Raw genomic sequence first — 20734 nt, forward strand, 5'->3', positions numbered from 1 at the left:
CCTGTTGTGCAGAGCGGCGGGTTCTTTTCCCTTCCACTCGGTTGACAGGATGGTCACCTCACAGCACAGACACCAAGTGAAAGACTCGTGTATTTTGTCTTGCAACGTATATTATCTTACACTATCGCAATTTTTCATTTTTCTTAATTCTTCATGCAAACAGTGAGGCCGTGGCTCCGGTATAAATACTCATCCAAGAGACCTGACTTCAGAATAATTATTACACTGGGGTCCCACGCCAGTATGAAAAATCAGACTATTAGTCCTGAAAAGTGGTACTCCCCCCCCCCCCCCCCCCCTCCTTCTATCCTCACTTGTCAACTGTGTGTGTAATAAATATATATTTTAATATATAATTTTTAATATATACTCCGTATGAATCAATAATTTACAAGACCATGTACAGTTTCCTCTCCTAAAGAATTGCAATGTATCCTTCATGATCGGATAGTATACTGTGGCTACGTATGGCATCCTATAGATAGATTTTTTTTTTTTCACATTTAGATTATTGAGAATAAAAAAATTGTTCCCTCTCCCCTGCCCCATGGAATAACATTGGTCATAACAAGAATACAATCCGTCTGTGAGGGGAGCGTGGTTTGTTCTAATTTAAAGGTTAGCGCTCGGACTGAAATATTGTCAAGGGCTGGAGCCCTTATTTAACAAGATCTGATAGGGACATCTCCAACACTAAGGGATATGTGCAAATACTGATGTGTTGGCAGGAAAAATGCAGCATAAAATACACGCGTTTTTGATAAGGGGGCCCCCATCTTCCTCATTTATTAGGGTGAAAACTGCATAAAAAAAATAACGTGCCTGAGACTTCAGGAGTCTGATTCACGTTGCTGGAACTAGGAAATTCTTCAGGTTTTGTGACGTCTGCACAGAAAAAAAAACTACAAAACCGCAGCGTGTGCACAGGCCCTAAAGGTAGAAGGGGAGCAGTAGAGGGGCTACCATCCGGTGTCTGCGTTTTATAACCCACCTGTACTATTGAGTGGCGGCCATGTACTACATTTCCCTAGCAGGAGCGTTCGCTGAATCCTGCCGCTTCCCGGCTGACCATCCGGTATTTTCGTTTCTTTAACCCTCCCTTTTAATTAATACCATTGAAGACGCGCCATTAACGACAGTACCCAAATAATAGTAAAATAGTGATTTATAGAACATTTAACATCACATTGCAAGATGCTCAATACCACCAGCACTGAATTACAAAGGGTGTCATTAATGTAGTCCTCAACGTGCACTACAGAAAAACACAAAAATATGCAAAATAACACAATATTTAAATATTTAATCAAACCTGTTCGGATAATTTAAAGGTAGAGAAGAAGCAAAACGAGGATAAAGTGCACATGCCGATAACCAGTGGACGATACAGTAGAGCGCCATGTGAAATACTGCTGCAAAATGCACGTACGAGGCCGCAAACTGGGGACGGGATTCACACGCGGTGCCGCCAATGTCTGTGACCACCCGGGGAGCGTTTATGGGTTTTCACTCTCCTCATACTGGGGGCTGATTCCAGGACAAGATAAGTCACCCATTTCCTAAACCGATCAGCTGCTTTGCGAGGGGGTCCATAGAGTCAAGGCTGGCCGATGTCTCAGATCTGGGTAGTTCCCGGTGTATGTACATGGTATTCATACCGTGCTCTGGATTAGTAACATTCTTCAGGCAAAGCTCATCTAAAAAATTCTCAGACTAGTGACGGTGTGAAGGCTCATGCAGACGTCCGTGGATCTCGGACCGTAATGCACTGATGGTCCACGGGTCTCAGTCCCATGGAAAGACATGAAGCTGTCACTCTCTGGAAGGGAGACCACGGCCAGTCCATGCTCTGACTAATCTGACAAATTTGTTTGATTTTGATCCAATTCAATGAGTCAATAATGAAAAAAAAAGAACTCTCGGAAGCCATCCTTGTGCTGTCCGTTTTTTTACTTTATAATGCTGGGAGAAGTTTGGGAAACCGCCATCACTTTTATTTTTTTTGCATACGAGAAAAATGGAACAATGATAAAAAGCGACACAGCCCGAACGCTGAAAATCCGACCCGGCGCAAAGGTGGAAATCTTATGGTATGAGAAAGACAACTGGCACTGTGAATGAGGCCTTACCTGAAGGGGGAAAAGTTGCAAGAATTCTTCAATTAAGTTTTTCTATATAAATAATCATAGAAGTAGTGTAACCAAAAATCCCACGTTAAAGTGTCCTTAAAGGGGTCATCCACTTAGGAATTAAAAATGGTCAGAATGGCATAAAAAAAGACTAAGGAAGTTATAATCGCCTCTCTGATCCACCAACACTCCTGTTCCGGGGTCTCCCACTAGTCTCTACTTTCTGCCTCCTCGCCACTCCAGAAATGATTGCTTGAAAAAGTAAGGATGTAATGATATCTTTCTGATATAATGAACACTCATTATCGGGCAACACTAAAATACACTCAAGAAGATGAAGCAATATCAAAAATAGTGATTTCCAAAAATGTGCCCTGTCTAACAGTGGTCACCAGTTACTGTAAAGCTGAATTCTTTGTGAATGACAGACCTAGGAAAATATCAACCCAAAGTCCACTGGTTAATAAAAAGTTTAGTACGAAATCCTATCAGTATGGTAAACACTACATATATATATATATATATATATATATATAGTAAAGACAAAAAGATAGGTGACATTAATAAAAAAAAAATTACTTATATCCAATATTCATGCCTCTACATACAATTGAGTTGGAACAGTCAAAAATTACGGCGAGTGTATCAAAAACCCAACACGACTGCCGCAGCTTAGTATTACACATTTTTGCAGAAAATATGTCTCTAATTGGAGAGGCTTGTTAATAATGTATTTTGTATAGTGGGTCCAGGTTATTGAACTGAAAGAGTTGCAGATAATTTTGCCTGCCATACAGTAGTCTGCCTCTCCTTGCTTCACAGACCTGTTTTAGGTCAACACCCCCACAAAATCAATGAAATAAAAGTATACATAAAAAAATTCTGAACTTCAGGATGAAAACAAGCAGATATAGGAGGGAGTTTTCAGAAATGACTGTAAGTTATGCAGTCATGCTTACCCACTAACTCAATTTTTTGTTGGGGCGGTCTTGCAAGCCAGACCACAATGGGTGGGGCTTAGAGAAAAAGCAAAAGTGGAAGCTCCTGGGTCGGTTCCAAGTGCCTCTAGAGTCAGGGCTGGGATGCAATGAACGTTTTGTAGTCACACGTCTGTACAAATCGGACTGAGATCAGAACGCGATGCTCGGACTAGCCAGTGGCTTTCCTGACCCGAGCGTGACTGTTGCATAGAAATATATGGAGCTATCACGTTCGTTTCGGCAGAGCCGCCGGCCAGTCTGGAATTGTGTTCTGATCTTGGTCCAATTTATACAGACGGTCTGTAAGGATGTGTGATGTTTGGAAAAAAAAAGAGGTAGGAGTATAAATAATGGGTTTGCCCATAAATTACAAATATCTAATCACTGGGATCCCGACTGACTACAAAGACTGGAGTCCCGAGTCTCCCAGTCCTCTGCCACTGGGATTGAGTAGAGCCACATGGTTCCTCATATACCCTGCTGCTCTATTCACTGTCTACTGGACCGACGGGGATAGTAAGCATCCCAGCAATGGGACACCCAGTCATCAGACTTCATAGATGACAAATATCAAGTATGGGACTATTGAAAGATATAATAGGCAGTAATCTTTAGGGAGACCACAAAGAATATGACCTGTTAAGGGACCAGCACAGGAGCCGAGCAGATTACAGAGATCTTCTCTAATGAGCAGCCTGAACAGCTGCTAATTGTCACGTATTCACTTATCGGATGTCTCCAGCTGATGCGGATTCCCGGTCTGGTGCTATTACACACATCTGCTGATTTATATCTTAATCCTGTTCCCAGTAACGTCACACAATATTTGAAGCTTTTATCATGGTCACCCTGCTCCGAAAAGTAGGAGAGCATCTGCAATATCTCACTGGTTTCCTACTGAAGGCAACGTCTTCTAGCGTCAATGACAAGATCTACAGTTTTACTAAAGGAACCTAATGTTGCAATAAGGTTGATGAAAATGGAAGATTCAATCATAACGAACTTTCGCCGGGTGGAACATGACGAAAACTGATCAATTTGGCCAATCGATGACACATTGTCCACCATGAAGACGGCCATGTTTGAAGTTTACTGTTGATAGATGAACAATCCTTCAGTGAAAAGAATCCTTCTATAATGCACGTCGCTTCTGGCAATACATCAGTGTTTACTCGACCGCCGCATCTGAACGGGTTAAACAATTGTAACCGCCAATATCAATTGAAATGTGTATGTCCGCGTAGGTGAAATTACTCGACTGTTCATCCATTAGCTAACTTTTACCTAGGTTTAAAAGCCCCACCTCCATGGACATTAGATAAAGTCAGCTGAACCTGCTGATTTTGCAGGATTGTATGGCGATCTAAAGTGTAGGTGGCCTCCTAACCCTTCCCTGACAGATGATGTCGGGGGGAGAGAAGGATCCGGCCTGCCGAGTTTCAATTGCCAATTTCGTTCAGTACTGTGATAAGCCTCTGCCAGAAGAGACTGGCAGCAGCTCTGTCATAAAGAACACATTCAAATTAACCTGGAAGTTCATTGAGGTAGTGTCACTGCTTTTGGAAAGCATCAACACCCCCTCTATCCCCCTATGCACTTCCAGGATAATATGCCTACGCCTTCAAATCTTGACACGTTAGGTTTTCTTCTTGCACTAAGACCCCTACAGCCATATCATAGCTTCAGTAGTAAAATCGTCCTGACAGGTTGCCTTTAAGATCGGAGCTCTTCTAGACTGCTATATTAGTTAATCAACAGATAATTTTGGTCAGCGAGTCTCCTTGTGTTATGTAGGGTGTAAAGAACACCCAAGAGTAAACCCTGTGTCCCTACTCAGCCTCTGAAGTAAGCATAACACAGTTTTACCTGGAGCATTCCATTATATTTTTTTCAGTGACTGTCTATCTACAGACAATAGCTACCCTGATGTGGGGATCTGTACAAATAATCAATATTTTATCACATTCCTGAAAAAGCATTGGTCATTGCGCCCTGGCACAAATTTGTAGGACAAGACTAATTCTTTCCATCTAAAATAACGTTAGACATAAAAATTATACCAAAATATTTTTCATGTTAGGATTTGTTACTTCGCCTTAAATGTGTTTTTTTTTTTTAATTTGGTGTAAATGCCATTGTTCTCCTCAATCTGGCGTTGCTTTTCTTTTATTCCTACTCCTCTCTGTTCCTGAGATATGGCCAATATTGGGCATGGTTCTTGACTATTCTCTACGAGAGTCTTCGTGAGGCCCAGTTGGCCCAAAAAAAAAAACAACATATATTCCAGGGGGCACATCTCAGGATTGGAAAGGCGCAGAAACAAATAGAAAACCAACGACAGATTCGGGAGAACAGCGGAAATTAGAACAAGTAAAAAAAACATTTATGGGAAGTGACAGCTCCTCATAATCCAGTGTCCAAGTCCCATGCACCATTGATAAATTTTGTGCTTGCTCGGTAGGACCTCCCACTAGGCCTGGAAGATCCTAGAATCCTGAGGCTATAAAGCTGTATTTTGAGGCTTAAGAAAGGCCAGATATGGCGGAAACGTTGCCTCGTCTTCCTATTATTGTGATTTTATAATATTATGGAAAAAAGATCTAACTTTCTGAGGATTATCCTCTGATGCCTCAGGGTTCTTGGATACTCTAAGGCAGGTCCTCTTGAACTTTAAGATGACTATTGCAGAGGGTGACACTAAGGAGGTTGCCATTTTCTCAGGGGAACCACACTTCTTGCCTGTTCTATTATTGTGTAGATATGAATTTGTTGAACGACACCATTGGCACTCTTGATTTCCTTAAAGCAAATCATTTAGACAAACATTGAAGCTGTTTGAGAGTGAAATATTTGCAAAAAGGTATTAAAGGCATCACTGAAAAACTGTAAAAAGATATAAAAGTAAGTAAGCAGCCTCTCGTTTCTGGGGTATTTCAGTTCATTTTGTGAAGAATTTTTAAAAGTCTTATAAAATTGAACAAAATTTAGATGTGTGCCGGATTTCTCGGCGGGTTCGGTGAGGCCTCTTTGTGGTCTTTTCTTTTGGTTCTGGATTGGTTATTATCGGGACGCACTCTACAGCTCTTTTCTTCTGTACTCTGTGAAGAACAATCCGATAAATCCCCGTTATTGAGCTTCGCGAGTCTTTGCCTCGGTTATTAAGAATATGATCCTCTGTAATCCCCAAATTTTCCAAAGTGTTCTTCACTTCTGTTTCATCGTCCTTTAGGGTACTCTTATCCAATAAGTGTTTTGGATCCAATTTGAAGGGTTCTAATGGTTTTGGATACTGGATGGTTTGCATCCATTCACTGTTCATGATGTAATCCACACTGCATCTTTCTGATGGTACGGGCTGAAGCATCCCTTTAATCAGCATCTGACAGGGTTCAGATACGATAGGAGGAATGGCATATGTCCCATCAAGAATGCACTTCTTTAATTTGGCCACTGTGTCTGCTCGGAACGGCATACTGCCTGTCACCATGAAGTATAGAAGTATGCCTAACGCCCAGATATCAACAAAAATGCCTATGTAGTTTTCATCTCGAAAAAGTTCCGGGGCGGCGTATGGAGGAGAACCACAAAATGTGTTGAGAGTTTCTTCTTTTTTACTTATTGTGCTAAATCCAAAGTCTCCGACCTTCACGCAGGTGTTACTTGTGTAGAAGACGTTTTCGGCTTTCAAGTCTCTGTGTATGATTTGGTTGTCATGCTGAGGATTAAAGAACAATAAAGGTTGGATGGCTGTTAATCAGATTTGTAAAGTCTAATTAAAGGATTAGGCATTTTACAATTATTGTTGGACGGATCATTATGAACAAAAGGTCAGAACGTGCTGAACTGATTGTAACATGGAACAGAGGAAAAGATGTGTGAATTTCCATTGAGCAGTAATCTGAAACTTCTCTTGTGCTGTACCTATCCTTTAGAACCTGATCTCTTACCTCAAAAGGCACTTAAAGTATCCACTTACTATTAGTTATTACTATCTACACTATCTACAGCTCATTGACAAGACCAATTTTTATGGCATGACATCACATGTCCATCCTATCACAACAATAATGTTGCGCCAGTCTGGCTAATCCTAAGAGTATACAAAACCTTAGAAAAAGTGTCAATTCAACTCATCCATCCTTTGTTAGGCCACCTGCACACTTTGAATGCTTGGTCAAGTGGTGACGTGTTTCTATTAGGGTACCGTCACACAGTACCATTTTGATCGCTACGACGGTACGATTCGTGACGTTCTAGCGATATCGTTACGATATCGCAGTGTCTGACACGCAGCAGCGATCAGGGATCCTGCTGAGAATCGTACGTCGTAGCAGATCGTATGGAACTTTCTTTCGTCGCTTGATCACCCGCTGACATCGCTGGATCGTTGTGTGTGACAGCGATCCAGCGATGTGTTCGCTTGTAACCAGGGTAAACATCGGGTAACTAAGCGCAGGGCCGCGCTTAGTAACCCGATGTTTACCGTGGTTACCAGCGTAAACGTAAAAAAACAAACAGTACATACTCACATTCCGGTGTCTGTCCTCCGGCGTCTCAGCTTCTCTCCACTGTGTGAGCGCCGGCCAGCCAGAAAGCGAGCACAGCGGTGACGTCTGACGTCACCGCTCTGCTTTCCGGCTATGGCGCTTACACAGTGGAGAGAAGCAGAACGCCGGGGACAGACACCGGAATGTAAGTATGCACTGTTTGTTTTTTTTACGTTTACGCTGGTAACCACGGTAAACATCGGGTTACTAAGCGCGGCCCTGCGCTTAGTTACCCGATGTTTACCCTGGTTACCCGGGGACTTCGGCATCGCTCCAGCGCCGTGATTGCAACGTGTGACCGCAGTCTACGACGCTGGAGCGATACTCATACGATCGCTGCGACGTCACGGATCGTGCCGTCGTAGCGATTAAAATGGTACTGTGTGACAGTACCCTAACACTTTTCCTCTGGTTGTTCCTCTCCTGATTTTGGCTTACAAATACTGAGATAAAAAACTGACCAAATACTCAACATGTGCATGTGGCCCTAGAGATAAGTATCCCAAGAGACTTCAAGGGTAGACCGTGTGTGGTCTGAGTGTGGTGCACGGTGTATGGACTGGTCTGGCTTCCGGGTCAAATAGCTCTCAATGGTCCAAAATGGGATGTTCTCCAGCACCAGATGAAAGTAGTTAAAACTTGGTCTTTAGTCATATAGGATAAAAAAATGGCGGAATGAGCAAATATTAAAAAATAGCAAACATAATTGTTATGTTTTTCGCTCAGAAAAACCCTTAATCATAGCTGGATCAAGCTATGATTAATGTTTTTTCTGACCGAAACGCGTAAGCATTATGTTTTTGTCTTTTTTTTATAAATGCTCATTCTGCCAATGTTTTATCTTATATGATTAAGGGCTAACTTTTAACTACTTTCCTTTGCTGCTGGAGCACATCCCTTTTGGACCATTGAGAGCCAATCAAAAGAGAAGCCAGTGATGACGTCAGGTTAGAGGTAGTCCAGTGGCCACAGACTACCGATGTGGCCGCTGGACAGGATCCTTCTGAATCTATTTGTACCATCTCTAATATATAGTCTTTACAGGGGTTCTCCTGTGGCATATCCACAAGATCTGAGACCAGTGATATATACTTCAATAAAGAGGTGCCCAATCCAATATTCACCCAAAATGTCTCCCATATTATCTCCATTTGAACACCATTGTTACTGGTCTAGGGTAATTCATCGAATGCACCGTGTTAGACATTGGTTCAGCAGACAAAGACCTTCAAGGTGTATATCTCATACATGGTCGAAAACACCAAATGTAAAATATAAGTAAGCCATGTCTCACCATATGCTTCACAGCAGACAATATCTGCGAGAAGATCACTTTGCTTTCTGATTCAGATAATTTTCCATCTGTGTTAATTTTGGCAAATAGCTCCCCTCCTCCGGCATACTCCATCACGAGATGCAGCTTAGACAGAGTCTCCACCACCTCGTAAAGTCGGATGATGTTAGGATGATGCAGTTTCTCCATACTGGAAATCTCTCGTGATAGCAGACGTTGAGTCTTCTGGTCCAGTTTGGTCTTGTCCAATATTTTGATTGCAACTTTTTCTAGAGTTAGAGAATAAAGACAAGTTTACTACCATTAAAAAAGAGAGATACCAGGGATTGGCTGCAATGGTGAAAACATCAGGCTACTAAGACAAATGAGCTATCTTAGAAGTGGTGCAAGTGATTCACCTTGTCATTTTAGATATTTTTAAGTTGGACAACTTCTTCACGTAATGTAATCATTGGCACAATTCCCATCTCCAAAATTCAAGAGTTACCAAAAAATGACAAAATGAAAAAGAAGCCTTCAGGCTTCTTTTACACTTGCCGTGATTTTGCGGCCCGCTTTTGCAGCCCCAATAGATTTCTATGGGGCCGCAAAAACGGGCCGCAATAATTTCACGGTGCACCGTATGGCCGTGAGGGCCGTATTTACAGCCATGAAAAAAGATCGAGTCTGCTCGATCTTTTTCACGGCTTACGGACACGTCCCCCATTGCAATCAATCAATGAAGCCGCAAAAAGAACTGAAGGTGCACCGTGACTTCCGGTTTTGCTGACCGCCATTTTCTTCCCCAATACTTTTGCTATAGCATTGTGACCCCGAAAAACTGCGATCCACAAGTTTATTGCGGTCCGTTATTGCGGGAGACCATGAAAATCGTGGCAAAAAAGGGCTGCAATAACGGGCCGCAAAATACCCGGTATGTGTAAAAGAAGCCTTAAAGTTGTATTTATCCCCCAGCTGCTGAAGTAATGTCAGACAGCAGCTCTCAAGTGCGGCCCCTTTAGCTGTATGAGTCATGTACCATCCATCCTGCACCACAGGAACTTGTATCTCTGTCAAGAGACAGCACAGTCAGGATCTGTGTTGGTGAAGGCGGCCGAGAGGAACATTCATCCACTACATGGGGTCGCGTTTGTCGTACGCAGCTAAGTACTAAAACTGAGACACTTCACATACTAAAAGCAATGTTCACCTTCGCACTTCTTTTTTTTTTTTAATCTTCATTTGTTTTCTAAACCCTAAATTTAGCAGATTTCTAAGTCGTCTTCTTTCAAAATGTTTCACCATGTTGCTGCTGCAGTTTGTCCTTTTTTGAACCAAGTCCTCAGCAAAATTACTACAAATCTGTTAGTGTTATTGCTCAGTCCTGACAACCCTCTCTGCTCCGCTCTCCCTTCTCTCAGTGTTAGAGATACTAGCATGGAGGGGGTTGTAAACAGATCTGCAATAGAAAGGGGGGAAAGTCTCTAAATCTATATGGAGGGAAGAGAAAACAGTCTATAGGCAAGGAGGAAAGCACACACAGAGGAAATAAGTGCAGCTCTGGAGCTGTGCTGTTAGGTGAAAGCGAGTGCAGACAGTAGTACTCTGGACACACACACAGCGCTCTCATCCAGCCTGTATTACCGAGAGAGACACTCCCACTAGAGAAAAATCTGAAACTTGGATCCAGCTGCAAACTGTATCAAGAGGGCTGAAAATGAATGAAGGGATGAAGATTATAGACTACAGACTGAAGCTGCAATTTTATTTTAGGGGATATCTCAAATTCCTAAATAGGTAAAATTGCAAAGTATTGCAAAATTGCAAGATACCCCTTATTAAAAAATCCCCTCAGTTCTCCAGAACACCGGGATTTTCAATTTTATTGCTACCAGCCACCCTGCAATCCCAGCATGGCGGGTTTTCTAGTCGAGAAGCAAGCGGCACAAGCAGTCTCTCTCTATGCTTTAAAGGGAAGCAGAATTGTGCTGAGCAATCTACAGACAGTGTCAGGTTGGCGCTATTATACTGATCACAATGATACCTTCTGGAGACCTAGACTGCGCTAAAAGATGAGCAGCAAGGTGTGTATCTGCTTTAATATTTTCTTTGCCAATGTTGAATGGTGTTTTTTTTTTCAATTCAGGAGTGGAAAACCCATTTGACATCATTCTAAGTCCTAACACAATGCAAGAAATTAGAATCTCCTGTGCTACAATGCAATGTCCATTACCAGGCCCCCAACGACATGATTTTGTAAATTTGGTCCTCTTAGGCCCCAACTATAACTGCAAACTATTTCCGCCCCCTTATAGATAAGCTCATGCAAAATAAAAACACAAATAACAAACTAAAGCCCAAACTTCTATATATTTTTGAAAAATGAATGAGAACCATTTACCCTTGACATGAATGTTACCTTTGGTAAGGACATGAATCCCAAGTTTGACTTGTGAGAAATTTCCACTTCCTATTTCCCCGCGCAGCCTATAAAGGCCGATCCTTTTGCCCAGTGCCATCTCCTTGACCGTCTTCTCGTCGTGTGACATATCATGGCTGAGCTTCTGAAAGGGTGTCAGTTTGCGCTGCTTCCCTTCTCCATCTTGTTCATAGCATTCTGACCGGGCGTAATCTTCCAGGCTGTCCTGCTTGTTCCAGCGGGAGTATCGCTGGTGTCCTGGACCCCCGCCATTCATGTACATTGCTGTCATGGTCAACATTTGGGCACCTTTAGTTAATAGTCTTATTATACAAGGGTGGAATATAACAAGTCACATCCAGATGGTCTAATAATCAAAAATGTCAAGCCAATAAGTGAGGAAGACCTTTTTTTTTTAGAAGGAAATGTCTCCGAGTCTTATGGATGAGTCTTAGGTTCCTCCTTAAAAAAAAGTTAAGTTCTTCAAAAAGTGGTTCCAGAAGACTTCATGTAGGAGACACTTCACATCTCCTTCTCATTTCACCAGAGGTGGACATTTCAGAGCTTTCCTTCAGTTTCATCTTCCAGTTGACTGCAAGAACTGCCTTGTCCGATGTCCTCAGCTCCGAAAGGTCTACACGTGAGGCACAGCTTCCAGCCTTAGGGGAAAATCCTGCAGATCTGCAGTCGCTGGCTAGTGCTCCAGGGTGATAAGTCACTTTCTGAGTCACATGACATGACAGAGCAGGATTAAGCGACTGCAATGTCACATTAGCCTCCTTAGCACAGACAAGTCTGCATTAGACGCCTCTGAGCCTTTTCGAAAGTTATCCAGACGTCTGGTCCCACTAAGGAGAGAAATGGAAAGAATATCAATAACACATAAGTAAAACACTTTTCACACACATGAGTGAACCTATAATGGGGTGCATGATGTCATGGTCAAAAGTTTGTTCTAGATGGAAGAACTACAAAAGTAATGTGCAAAATGTAACCCCCCTGTATACCAAAACCTAAATGTGCTTTTGGCATCAAATATCACACGACAATAATATGGCTATATACAAACTCCAAGTTGTAAACTACATCCATAAGCGTCTATGGATCATGGTCCTAGTTGTAAGATACATAATACTACATCCATAGAAGTCTATGGGGCCATGTTGTACAACACTTGTTAAATGGTTCGTCCGGCTTTAGGCTACTAGTCAGGAAGTACAAGTATGTGGTTTGCATACATTGCTCAAAACAAGTGAATTGAGTGAGGCCGGTAACAGTCTAGTCGTAATGTGGCCAGAAGTGTGCAAATTACATACTCGTGATTACATGTCCACTGCCCCTGGCGTCGCCACCGGAGAATTCCCACAGCACGCAGGGCATGTGATGTGAGGATTCACAAGTCTGCAGTCACATAGGGCAACTGCAGACTTGTAGCCTAAAGCTGGACAACCCATTTAAGCTCTACTGGCCAGAGCACAGTACCGTCCTGGCTTCTTCGGGCCATCCATGACATGGTGGTCATTTATCTCTATGGCTGCCATGTAATTCTACATTTTTCATGCAACAGCTCCTGCAGTAAACAACTTTTCAGCAAAAAAAAGGTCTCCGGTGGTTGATTCTCAATGATCTGCTGGTTGGTGCTCTGGCTCACACATTCAGGGGGTTGTTTGGTATAAAAAAAACTTTTCAAAGAAACTATATTACATTAAGACCCAGATGAAACTTTTTCTCTTTCTTTTCCTTCCATTCTGGCAGTTATAGCGTTTTTATTTTTATGTTCAAGGTTTCGTATTTTTGCTTCTCCAATTGTACTTTTAATTGACTGTTTGCAATGATTTTTTTCTGGGGGGGGTCTCCGTTTCTGTCCTTTATCACTTTAATTGAAACCAAACTAAACAATTTGTAGATTGTGAGCCTTCGCGGGCAGGGTCCTCACTCCTCCTGTACCAGTTATGACTTGTATTGTTTAAGATTATTGTACTTGTTTTTATTATGTATACCCCTCCTCACATGTAAAGCGCCATGGAATAAATGGCGCTATAACAATAAATAATAATAATAATAATAATAATAAACAATAAAATAACCAATAAACCAAACTCTGTCCTTCTGCTGAATATCAAGAGGACCTCATCTGTATGTGGAAAAGAGGACTCTGAGTAATCAGCGGGATGTGTGGATACGCAGAGATGTTAATTAGTACGTGTCCAGCAGTGCCATCTGCTTTCATTCCCAGGCTCTTCATGGAGGTTACCATAGGGAAAGTGGAGGCTGAGCAGCGCACTAGTGACTGAGCCTTTCCTCAAAAGTGTTTCCACCTATCGTTACAGGGATATTCATCACATCTACACTGACCTCCTGAACACAACATTATCCCCTGGACTGTCCTGTTTCCTAAACTAGGAAATGGAAATTGGTTTGTCCAGCAGAGCTTGATCTGGACTGTCCCAGAAATGTGGTTATCCCAGTTTTATAGCCACAGAATTTGTGGAACACATGATCAACATCTTTGACAGTGTCAGGTGTATAAAGCCTCATACAGTCATCCATTTTTATGTACGTGGTTTTCTCGGATAGCACACGTCCCAGTTATAGTCCATGGGACTGTTCATGCCTGAGCTTTTTTACGGAGCGCGTGTCTCCAATCTTGATCCAAATCATGGATCAAGAACACCCATACAAGTCTAAGGATCTGCGAAAATCGCAGACAGCACAAGGATGGCATCAGTGTACGATCTGTGTCAGCAGCGTATCTAGGGGGGAGGCAGGCATGGCGCCTAATGTGGAGGTCCGAGGTGTCTCCCCGGTGGCTGCATTTTATCGACCGTTCTCTGAGCCGGCTGGCAAGGTGACATTGGGTGGTGGTGCCAAAAATCGGACCACTACAGATCTCATATTAAAGGAAACAGGTCTCCAGAAAAAAATGCTATTAACCTGCAGATATGGAGCTAATCTACAGGTTAACAGCGTTACTATCTCCGATCAGCAATACGTACCCTTGATTGTTTACCAGCCACAGGTTTGTAAATTTTGTGGCGGCCATGTCTGGTATCACAGCTCAGAGCAGCTTGAAGTCCCTCAGTTCATAAATATTAAACTTTTCAAACAAAGTTTAACTTTAATTTTCTTTTTAACATTATTTTAAGTCCAGTGACTAGTTTATCACACTACTTTACTGGAAAATAATAATGCAACTTGGTGCAAATTTCCCCCACAATGTTTTACCGCAATATTAAGATAATGCTAATTAGTGGCTTTCAGCTGTGTTTCCTCCTTTGTAAAACCTTTTGACAGCCTATCTCTGATCTTCACCAAACAAGGGATGGAAGTGACATGAAAGGACATCACACAGAGTCATAATTACAATGCACTTTGTCTATGAAAATAAAATTACGGTAAATCACAATGAAATGATTAAAGCGCTGCATTGTGATGAGTAGCTTGTGATTAACAGATGGCCAGGACAGCTGAATGGCTTGTTTCTGAGGACAACATTTAGACTAATTAACCTTTTTTTTCCTAATCAAAAATACATATTTACGCAACGGACATGCCACGTACAGTATTTGGCCAGTTTTTTACCTCAGTATTTGTAAGGCTACTTTCACACTAGCGTCGTACGACGCACGACGAATTGCGTCGTTGTGACGTACCGACGCAAGCAGTGAAAGCGCCGCACAACGGGGGCAGCGGATGCTGTTTTTCAACGCATCCGCTGTCCCATTGTGAGGTGCGGGGAGGAGGGGGCGGAGTTCCGGCTACGCATGCGCAGTCGGAAATGGCGGACACGACGCACCAAAAAACGTTACATGCAACTTTTTTTGGTGCCGACGGTCCGACGCAACACGACGCAACCGTCGCACGCTAATGTTAGTCTATGGAGAAAAAACGCATCCTGCAAGCAATTTTGCAGGATGCGTTTTTTATCCACAACGACGCATTGCGACGTGCAGTGCACGACGCAAGTGTGAAAATAGCCTAAACCAAAACCAGGAATTGGGTAATAAATCCAGAAGTGGTGGTGACGTGTTTCTATTATACTTTCCCCCTGATTGTTCCACTCCTGATTTTGACTGACAAATACTGAGGTAAAAAAACTGACCAAATACTGAACGTGTGCACTTAAAAAAAACCAAAAAAAAACTGAACACAAGAAAGCTAAGGCTGAATTCACATGTGTCGGCTTGGTCACAACACTAAGGGTACGTGTCCACGGTCAGGATGGCCGGCGGTATCGCCGGAGCGGCGAAGCTGCTCGGCGCTAAGCCCCGCCCCCTTTCTGGGACGCGATGATGCCGGATGTGATAACTGTACACATCCGGGATCATCGCACCCTCGCATAGCGCCCTGGGATATTACTTGCGGCGACGCAGCGTCGCCGCAGGTAGCACGGACATGCTGCGATCTGAAAAGACGCACAGCATGTCCGGAGTCGCAGGGAAGTCGGATGTGTGTTTCCACGCATAGTGGACACGGGATTTCATAAAATCCCCTCCACTATGCTGGAACATCTGGACGCTGCGTGTTTGACGCTGCAGCTCTGCGCAGCGTCAAACAAGCAGCGTTTACTGACCGTGGACACATACCCTAAGTGTCAAAGACTCATGGTAACACAAAACTCATAAATTTTAACAAATAAAAACACAGACACGAAATATGGATAAATAATGGCCGTGGTGTTTTATTCAGGGTAACCATAAAATTCTTTGCAATAAATAAATAATTCCAATAACCGTTTACCAATAAATTGACCGATTGGCGATTTTCCCTCGAATATAACACACAACATAAAATTAAGGGAGGGGGGGCGGGATCTTCTTTCTTCAAAAGTGACTGAGGTAAACTGGGCAACTTTAAAAACCCCTTTCTGATCTTGGACGGGATAGTACGTCCGAGGTCAGATCCCCTGCCTTGATGCAGGGCTCCGCGGTGAGCCCGCATCAAAGCCGGGACATGTCAGCTGTTTTGAACAGCTGACATGTGCCCGCAATAGCGGCGGGTGAAATCGCGATTAACCTGCCGCTATTAACTAGTTAAATGCCGCTGTCAAACGCAGACAGCGGCATTTAACCGGCGCTTCCGGCCAGGCGGCCGGAAATGAGCGCATCGCCGACCCCCGTCACATGATCGGAGGTGGGCGATGCTTCAGAATAGTAACCATAGAGGTCCTTGAGACCTCTATGGTTACTGATCCCCGGCAGCTGTGAGCGCCACCCTGTGGTCGGCGCTCACAGCACACCTGCATTTCTGATACATAGCAGCGAACATCAGATCGCTGCTATGTAGCAGAGCCGATCGTGTTGTGCCAGTTTCTAGCCTCCTATGGAGGCTATTGAAGCATGGCAAAAGTAAAAAAAAAGTAAAAACAAATGTGAAAAAAATAAAAAAATATAAAAGTTTAAATCACCCCCCTTGCGCCCCATTCAAAATAAATCAATAAAAAAATAATCAAACCTACACATATTAGGTATCACCGCGTTCAGAATCACCCGATCTCTTAATAAAAAAAAGCATTAACCTGATCGCTAAACGGCGTAACGAGAAAAAAATTTGAAATGCCAGAATTACGTTTGTTTGGTCGCCGCGACATTGCATTAAAATGCAATAACGGGCGATCAAAAGAACGTATCTGCACCAAAATGGTATAATTAAAAACGCCGACTCGGCACGCAAAAAGTAAGCCCTCAACCGACCCCAGATCATGAAAAATGGAGACGTTACGGGTATCGGAAAATGGCACAATTTTTTTTTTTTTTTTTTAGCAAAGTTTGGAATTTTTTTTCACCAGTTAGATAAAAAATAACCTAGTCATGTTTGGTGTCTATGAACTCGTACTGACCTGGAGAATCACAATGGCAGGTCAGTTTTAGCATTTAGTGAACCTAGCAAAAAAGCCAAACAAAAAACAAGTGTGGGATTGCACTTTTTTTGCAATTTCACCGCACTTGGAATTTTCTAGTACACGACATGGTAAAACCAATGATTTTGTTCAAAAGTACAACTCGTCCCGCAAAAAATAAGTCCTCACATGGCCAAATTGACGGAAAAATTAAAAAGTTATGGCTCTGGGAAGGAGGGGAGTGAAAAACGAACACGGAAAAACGGAAAATCCCAAGGTCATGAAGGGGTTAAGCTATTTATAGAAATCATTTTCCCGGTCATTTTATGAATAGACCAATCAGGTGAAGCTAAAAAAGGCGCCATATAAACTGGTAATAACCAGTCAAAACCAGCTCGTGTCCTCACAGCTTTACTCAAAGTATAATAAGACCATATATGGTCAAAACAGGAAATAAACTAAAGGCAAATAGGGCCAAAACAATAAGAACAAGATTAATTACCATAAAATCAGGGTCTGTGTTCCCATGAGACCCCCACTACATTAGATTCGGGGGGGCTACCATTAGGCCGGTGTCACACGTCAGTGCCTCTGGTACGTGTGGTGACAGTTTCCTCACATACCGGAGACACTGACTCACTAAAATAAATGTGTCTCTGCAGATGTCAGCTTGTTTTCACGGACCGTATGTCCGTGTGCAAAACACGGAGACATGTCAGTGTTCGTGGGAGCGCACGGATCACAAGTACCCATTAAAGTCAATGGGTGCGTGTAAACACGATGCCGTCCGTGTGCTGTCCGTGTGCTTTTTTTAAGTCATAGGGTTAAAATTGTTTCAATACACGGACACCGACACACGGACAGCACACTGACAGCACACGGACGATAAACACGGACACACGGATAGCACACGGATGACACACGGATGGCCTATGTGCACACACGGACACACGGACATGGATAGCTCCGAGACCGTTTCTTCCGGTACCGGAAATATCTGGACGTGTGAGACTGGCCTTAAGCTGCATTCACATGCAGTGGTCATGCCGGAGTTTTATACCACACCAGCCCTGGGCCACTGGTCAGGAGTGTCTGGCGAGTGGCATCCACTACTGTGCGCCATGCCAGAAATCTTACTCTAGTGACTGACTGGAGTAAGATTTCCAGCATAAAGAAGGCCAAAGCTCATCATGAATTAGCCAAGCTCTAGCGTCATGTCTCAGCCGTTCCCCGTCCAACCCTAGCTCAGTCCAGTTTGATGGATGTTTGAGAAACTGGATTGAAAACGTCCAAAGTCTAAAAAGTTTTGCACAATTCTGAGTCAATCCAGAATTCTGGCAAAATTGCTTTGCTGAATCGCACAATGGAATTGATTTGGAGAATTTGATCTGAAAAACAGACTAGCAGAGTGCATGCTTGATTTCTTTTTACATGCACGCCACATTCTATCTGTCCATGTGTAAAAAAAAACCTTAATGTGAAGTACCCTATTCACTTGCTGTCAGTATGCGGTCCTTTTGGCACATGGCCAAAAATATGCTTGAAAGATAAAAAAGAGACAAAAGCTGCACTGTACAAAAAGCAGTACAAACACAAGTAAAGAAAATGCAATAAAAACAAGTTAAAAAAAAGCAATAAAAACACAATGCAATAAAAACACGTTCAAAAAATGCAATAAAAACATATGTAAAAATGCAATAAAAATACATGTTAAAAAAACGTAGTAAAAACACATGTAAAAAAGCAATAAAAACACATGTAAAAAAACGCAATAAAAAAAGCAATGAAAAAATGCAAGTAGCCAAATTATTATAATTGATGCGGAAATGCTGCAGAAAATCTGCAACATCAACAAATTCTCATCCTGGGAATGTCAACTAGTTTTCTTTTTTATAAGCGAGAAATTAATCGATTTTGATCACTGCTTTTTATCTGATTTTCAGCAATTTTTTGGCTCATGTTTCCTTTTTTACCAACCAGTGCAACATCTTTTTTTCTCATATACAAAAAAAACCCCATAAAACAGTTTCCCGGCTTCTCCTATCCATTGGTCTGGATTCAGATGAGCACATGTAGAACTCTCCGTTTTGCAGACAGAAAAATGGTTGATTTGTTGTTCCGTATTGTCGTATGCCTGATTTTTACAACTGCGTCGCACCCATTTATACATCAATCTTACCAGACTGAAATACAGTTTCCTATATTAGGCTACTTTCACACTAGCGTCGTGCACTGCATGTGGCGGCGTGCTAGCTGTGAAAGTGCCGCACAACGGGGACAGCGGATGCAGTTTTCCAACGCATCCGCTGCCCCATTGTGAGGTGCGGGGAGGCGGGGGCGGAGTTACAGCCGCGCATGCGCAGTCGGAAATGCTGCAGACGACGCACCAAAAAACGTTACAAGCAACGTTTTTTGGTGGCGACGGTCCGACGCAACCGTCGCACGACGGTTGCGACGTGTGGCAATGCGTCGCACTGCGTCGCTAATAAAAGTCTATGGAGAAAAAACGCATCCTGCAAGCACTTTTGCAGGATGCGTTTTTTCTGCAAAACGACGCATAGCGACGTGCAGTGCACGACGCTAGTGTGAAAGAGGCCTTAGAAATAGAAGGCTGGTGTGGATCCTGAGCTTACGGCATTGATCTTTTCTTAGGCTGGTTTCACACTTGCATTTTGATCTGCAGCGTTTTTAAAAAAAACGCATGTGGTGAAAAAATGCATGAAAACGCATGCAAACGGTGCGTTTTTTAGATGCATGCGTTTTTGCGGCAAAAAAAAAATGCGGCAAAACGCGGCGTTTTCCCGTGTTTACATGCGTTTTTTCCCGCGTTTGCGTTTTTGAAACGCATGCTGAGAAGTGGGACAGCTGCCAATCATCAAAATCAACTAGAAAACACACTATTAATAGAATTAGCTAGGGTTAGGGTTAGGGTTAGGATCCCTAGGGTTAGGGTTAGGGGTAGCGCTTTTTATTAGAATGTCCTGGTCACCAGGTCACTGATAAGCCACCCCCCACCATCAAGGTGATAAAGGGATCCAAACCCTAACCCTACCCCTAACCCTAACCATAGGGATCCAAACCCTAACCCTAACCCTACCCCTAACCCTAACCATAGGGATCCAAACCCTAACCCTACCCCTAACCCTAACCATAACCCTTGGGATCCTAACCCTAACCCTACCCCTAACCCTACCCCTAACCCTAACCATAACCCTTGAGATCCTAACCCTAACCCTAACCCTAACCATAACCCTTGGGATCCTAACCCTAACCCTACCCCTAACCCTAACCATAGGGATCCAAACCCTAACCCTAACTCTAACCATAACCCTAGGGATCCTAACCCTAACCCTAAGGGTTAGGATCCTAACCCCAACCCTATGGGTTAGGGTTAGCATCCCTAGGGCTAGGGTTAGTATTCCTAGGGTTACTAGGGATTCTAACCCTAACCCTAACCGTTACCCTAGGGATCCTAACCCTAACCCTAAGGGTTAGGATCCTAACCCTAACCCTAAGGGTTAGGATCCCTAGGGTTAGAGTTAGGATC

General features: G+C 43.0%; 1 protein-coding gene across 2 annotated transcripts in view; it reads right to left on the reverse strand.

Annotated features, from left to right (window-relative positions):
* Positions 1-1147: 1147 nt before the first annotated feature.
* Positions 1148-20734, reverse strand: part of NIM1K (NIM1 serine/threonine protein kinase) — a 74350-nt gene continuing 54763 nt past the window's right edge. For both annotated transcript variants that reach the window (XM_077285495.1, XM_077285503.1), the window contains exons 2-4: positions 11349-12196; positions 8951-9219; positions 1148-6824 (exon numbers count right to left, since the gene is read on the reverse strand). In XM_077285495.1, the coding sequence (XP_077141610.1) occupies positions 6075-6824; positions 8951-9219; positions 11349-11649 (1320 nt within the window). In that variant the 5' untranslated portion in view covers positions 11650-12196 and the 3' untranslated portion in view covers positions 1148-6074. The remainder of the gene's footprint in view (positions 6825-8950; positions 9220-11348; positions 12197-20734) is intronic.

This window comes from Ranitomeya variabilis, chromosome 1 (genome assembly GCF_051348905.1).
Source record: "Ranitomeya variabilis isolate aRanVar5 chromosome 1, aRanVar5.hap1, whole genome shotgun sequence".
NCBI lineage: Eukaryota > Metazoa > Chordata > Amphibia > Anura > Dendrobatidae > Ranitomeya > Ranitomeya variabilis.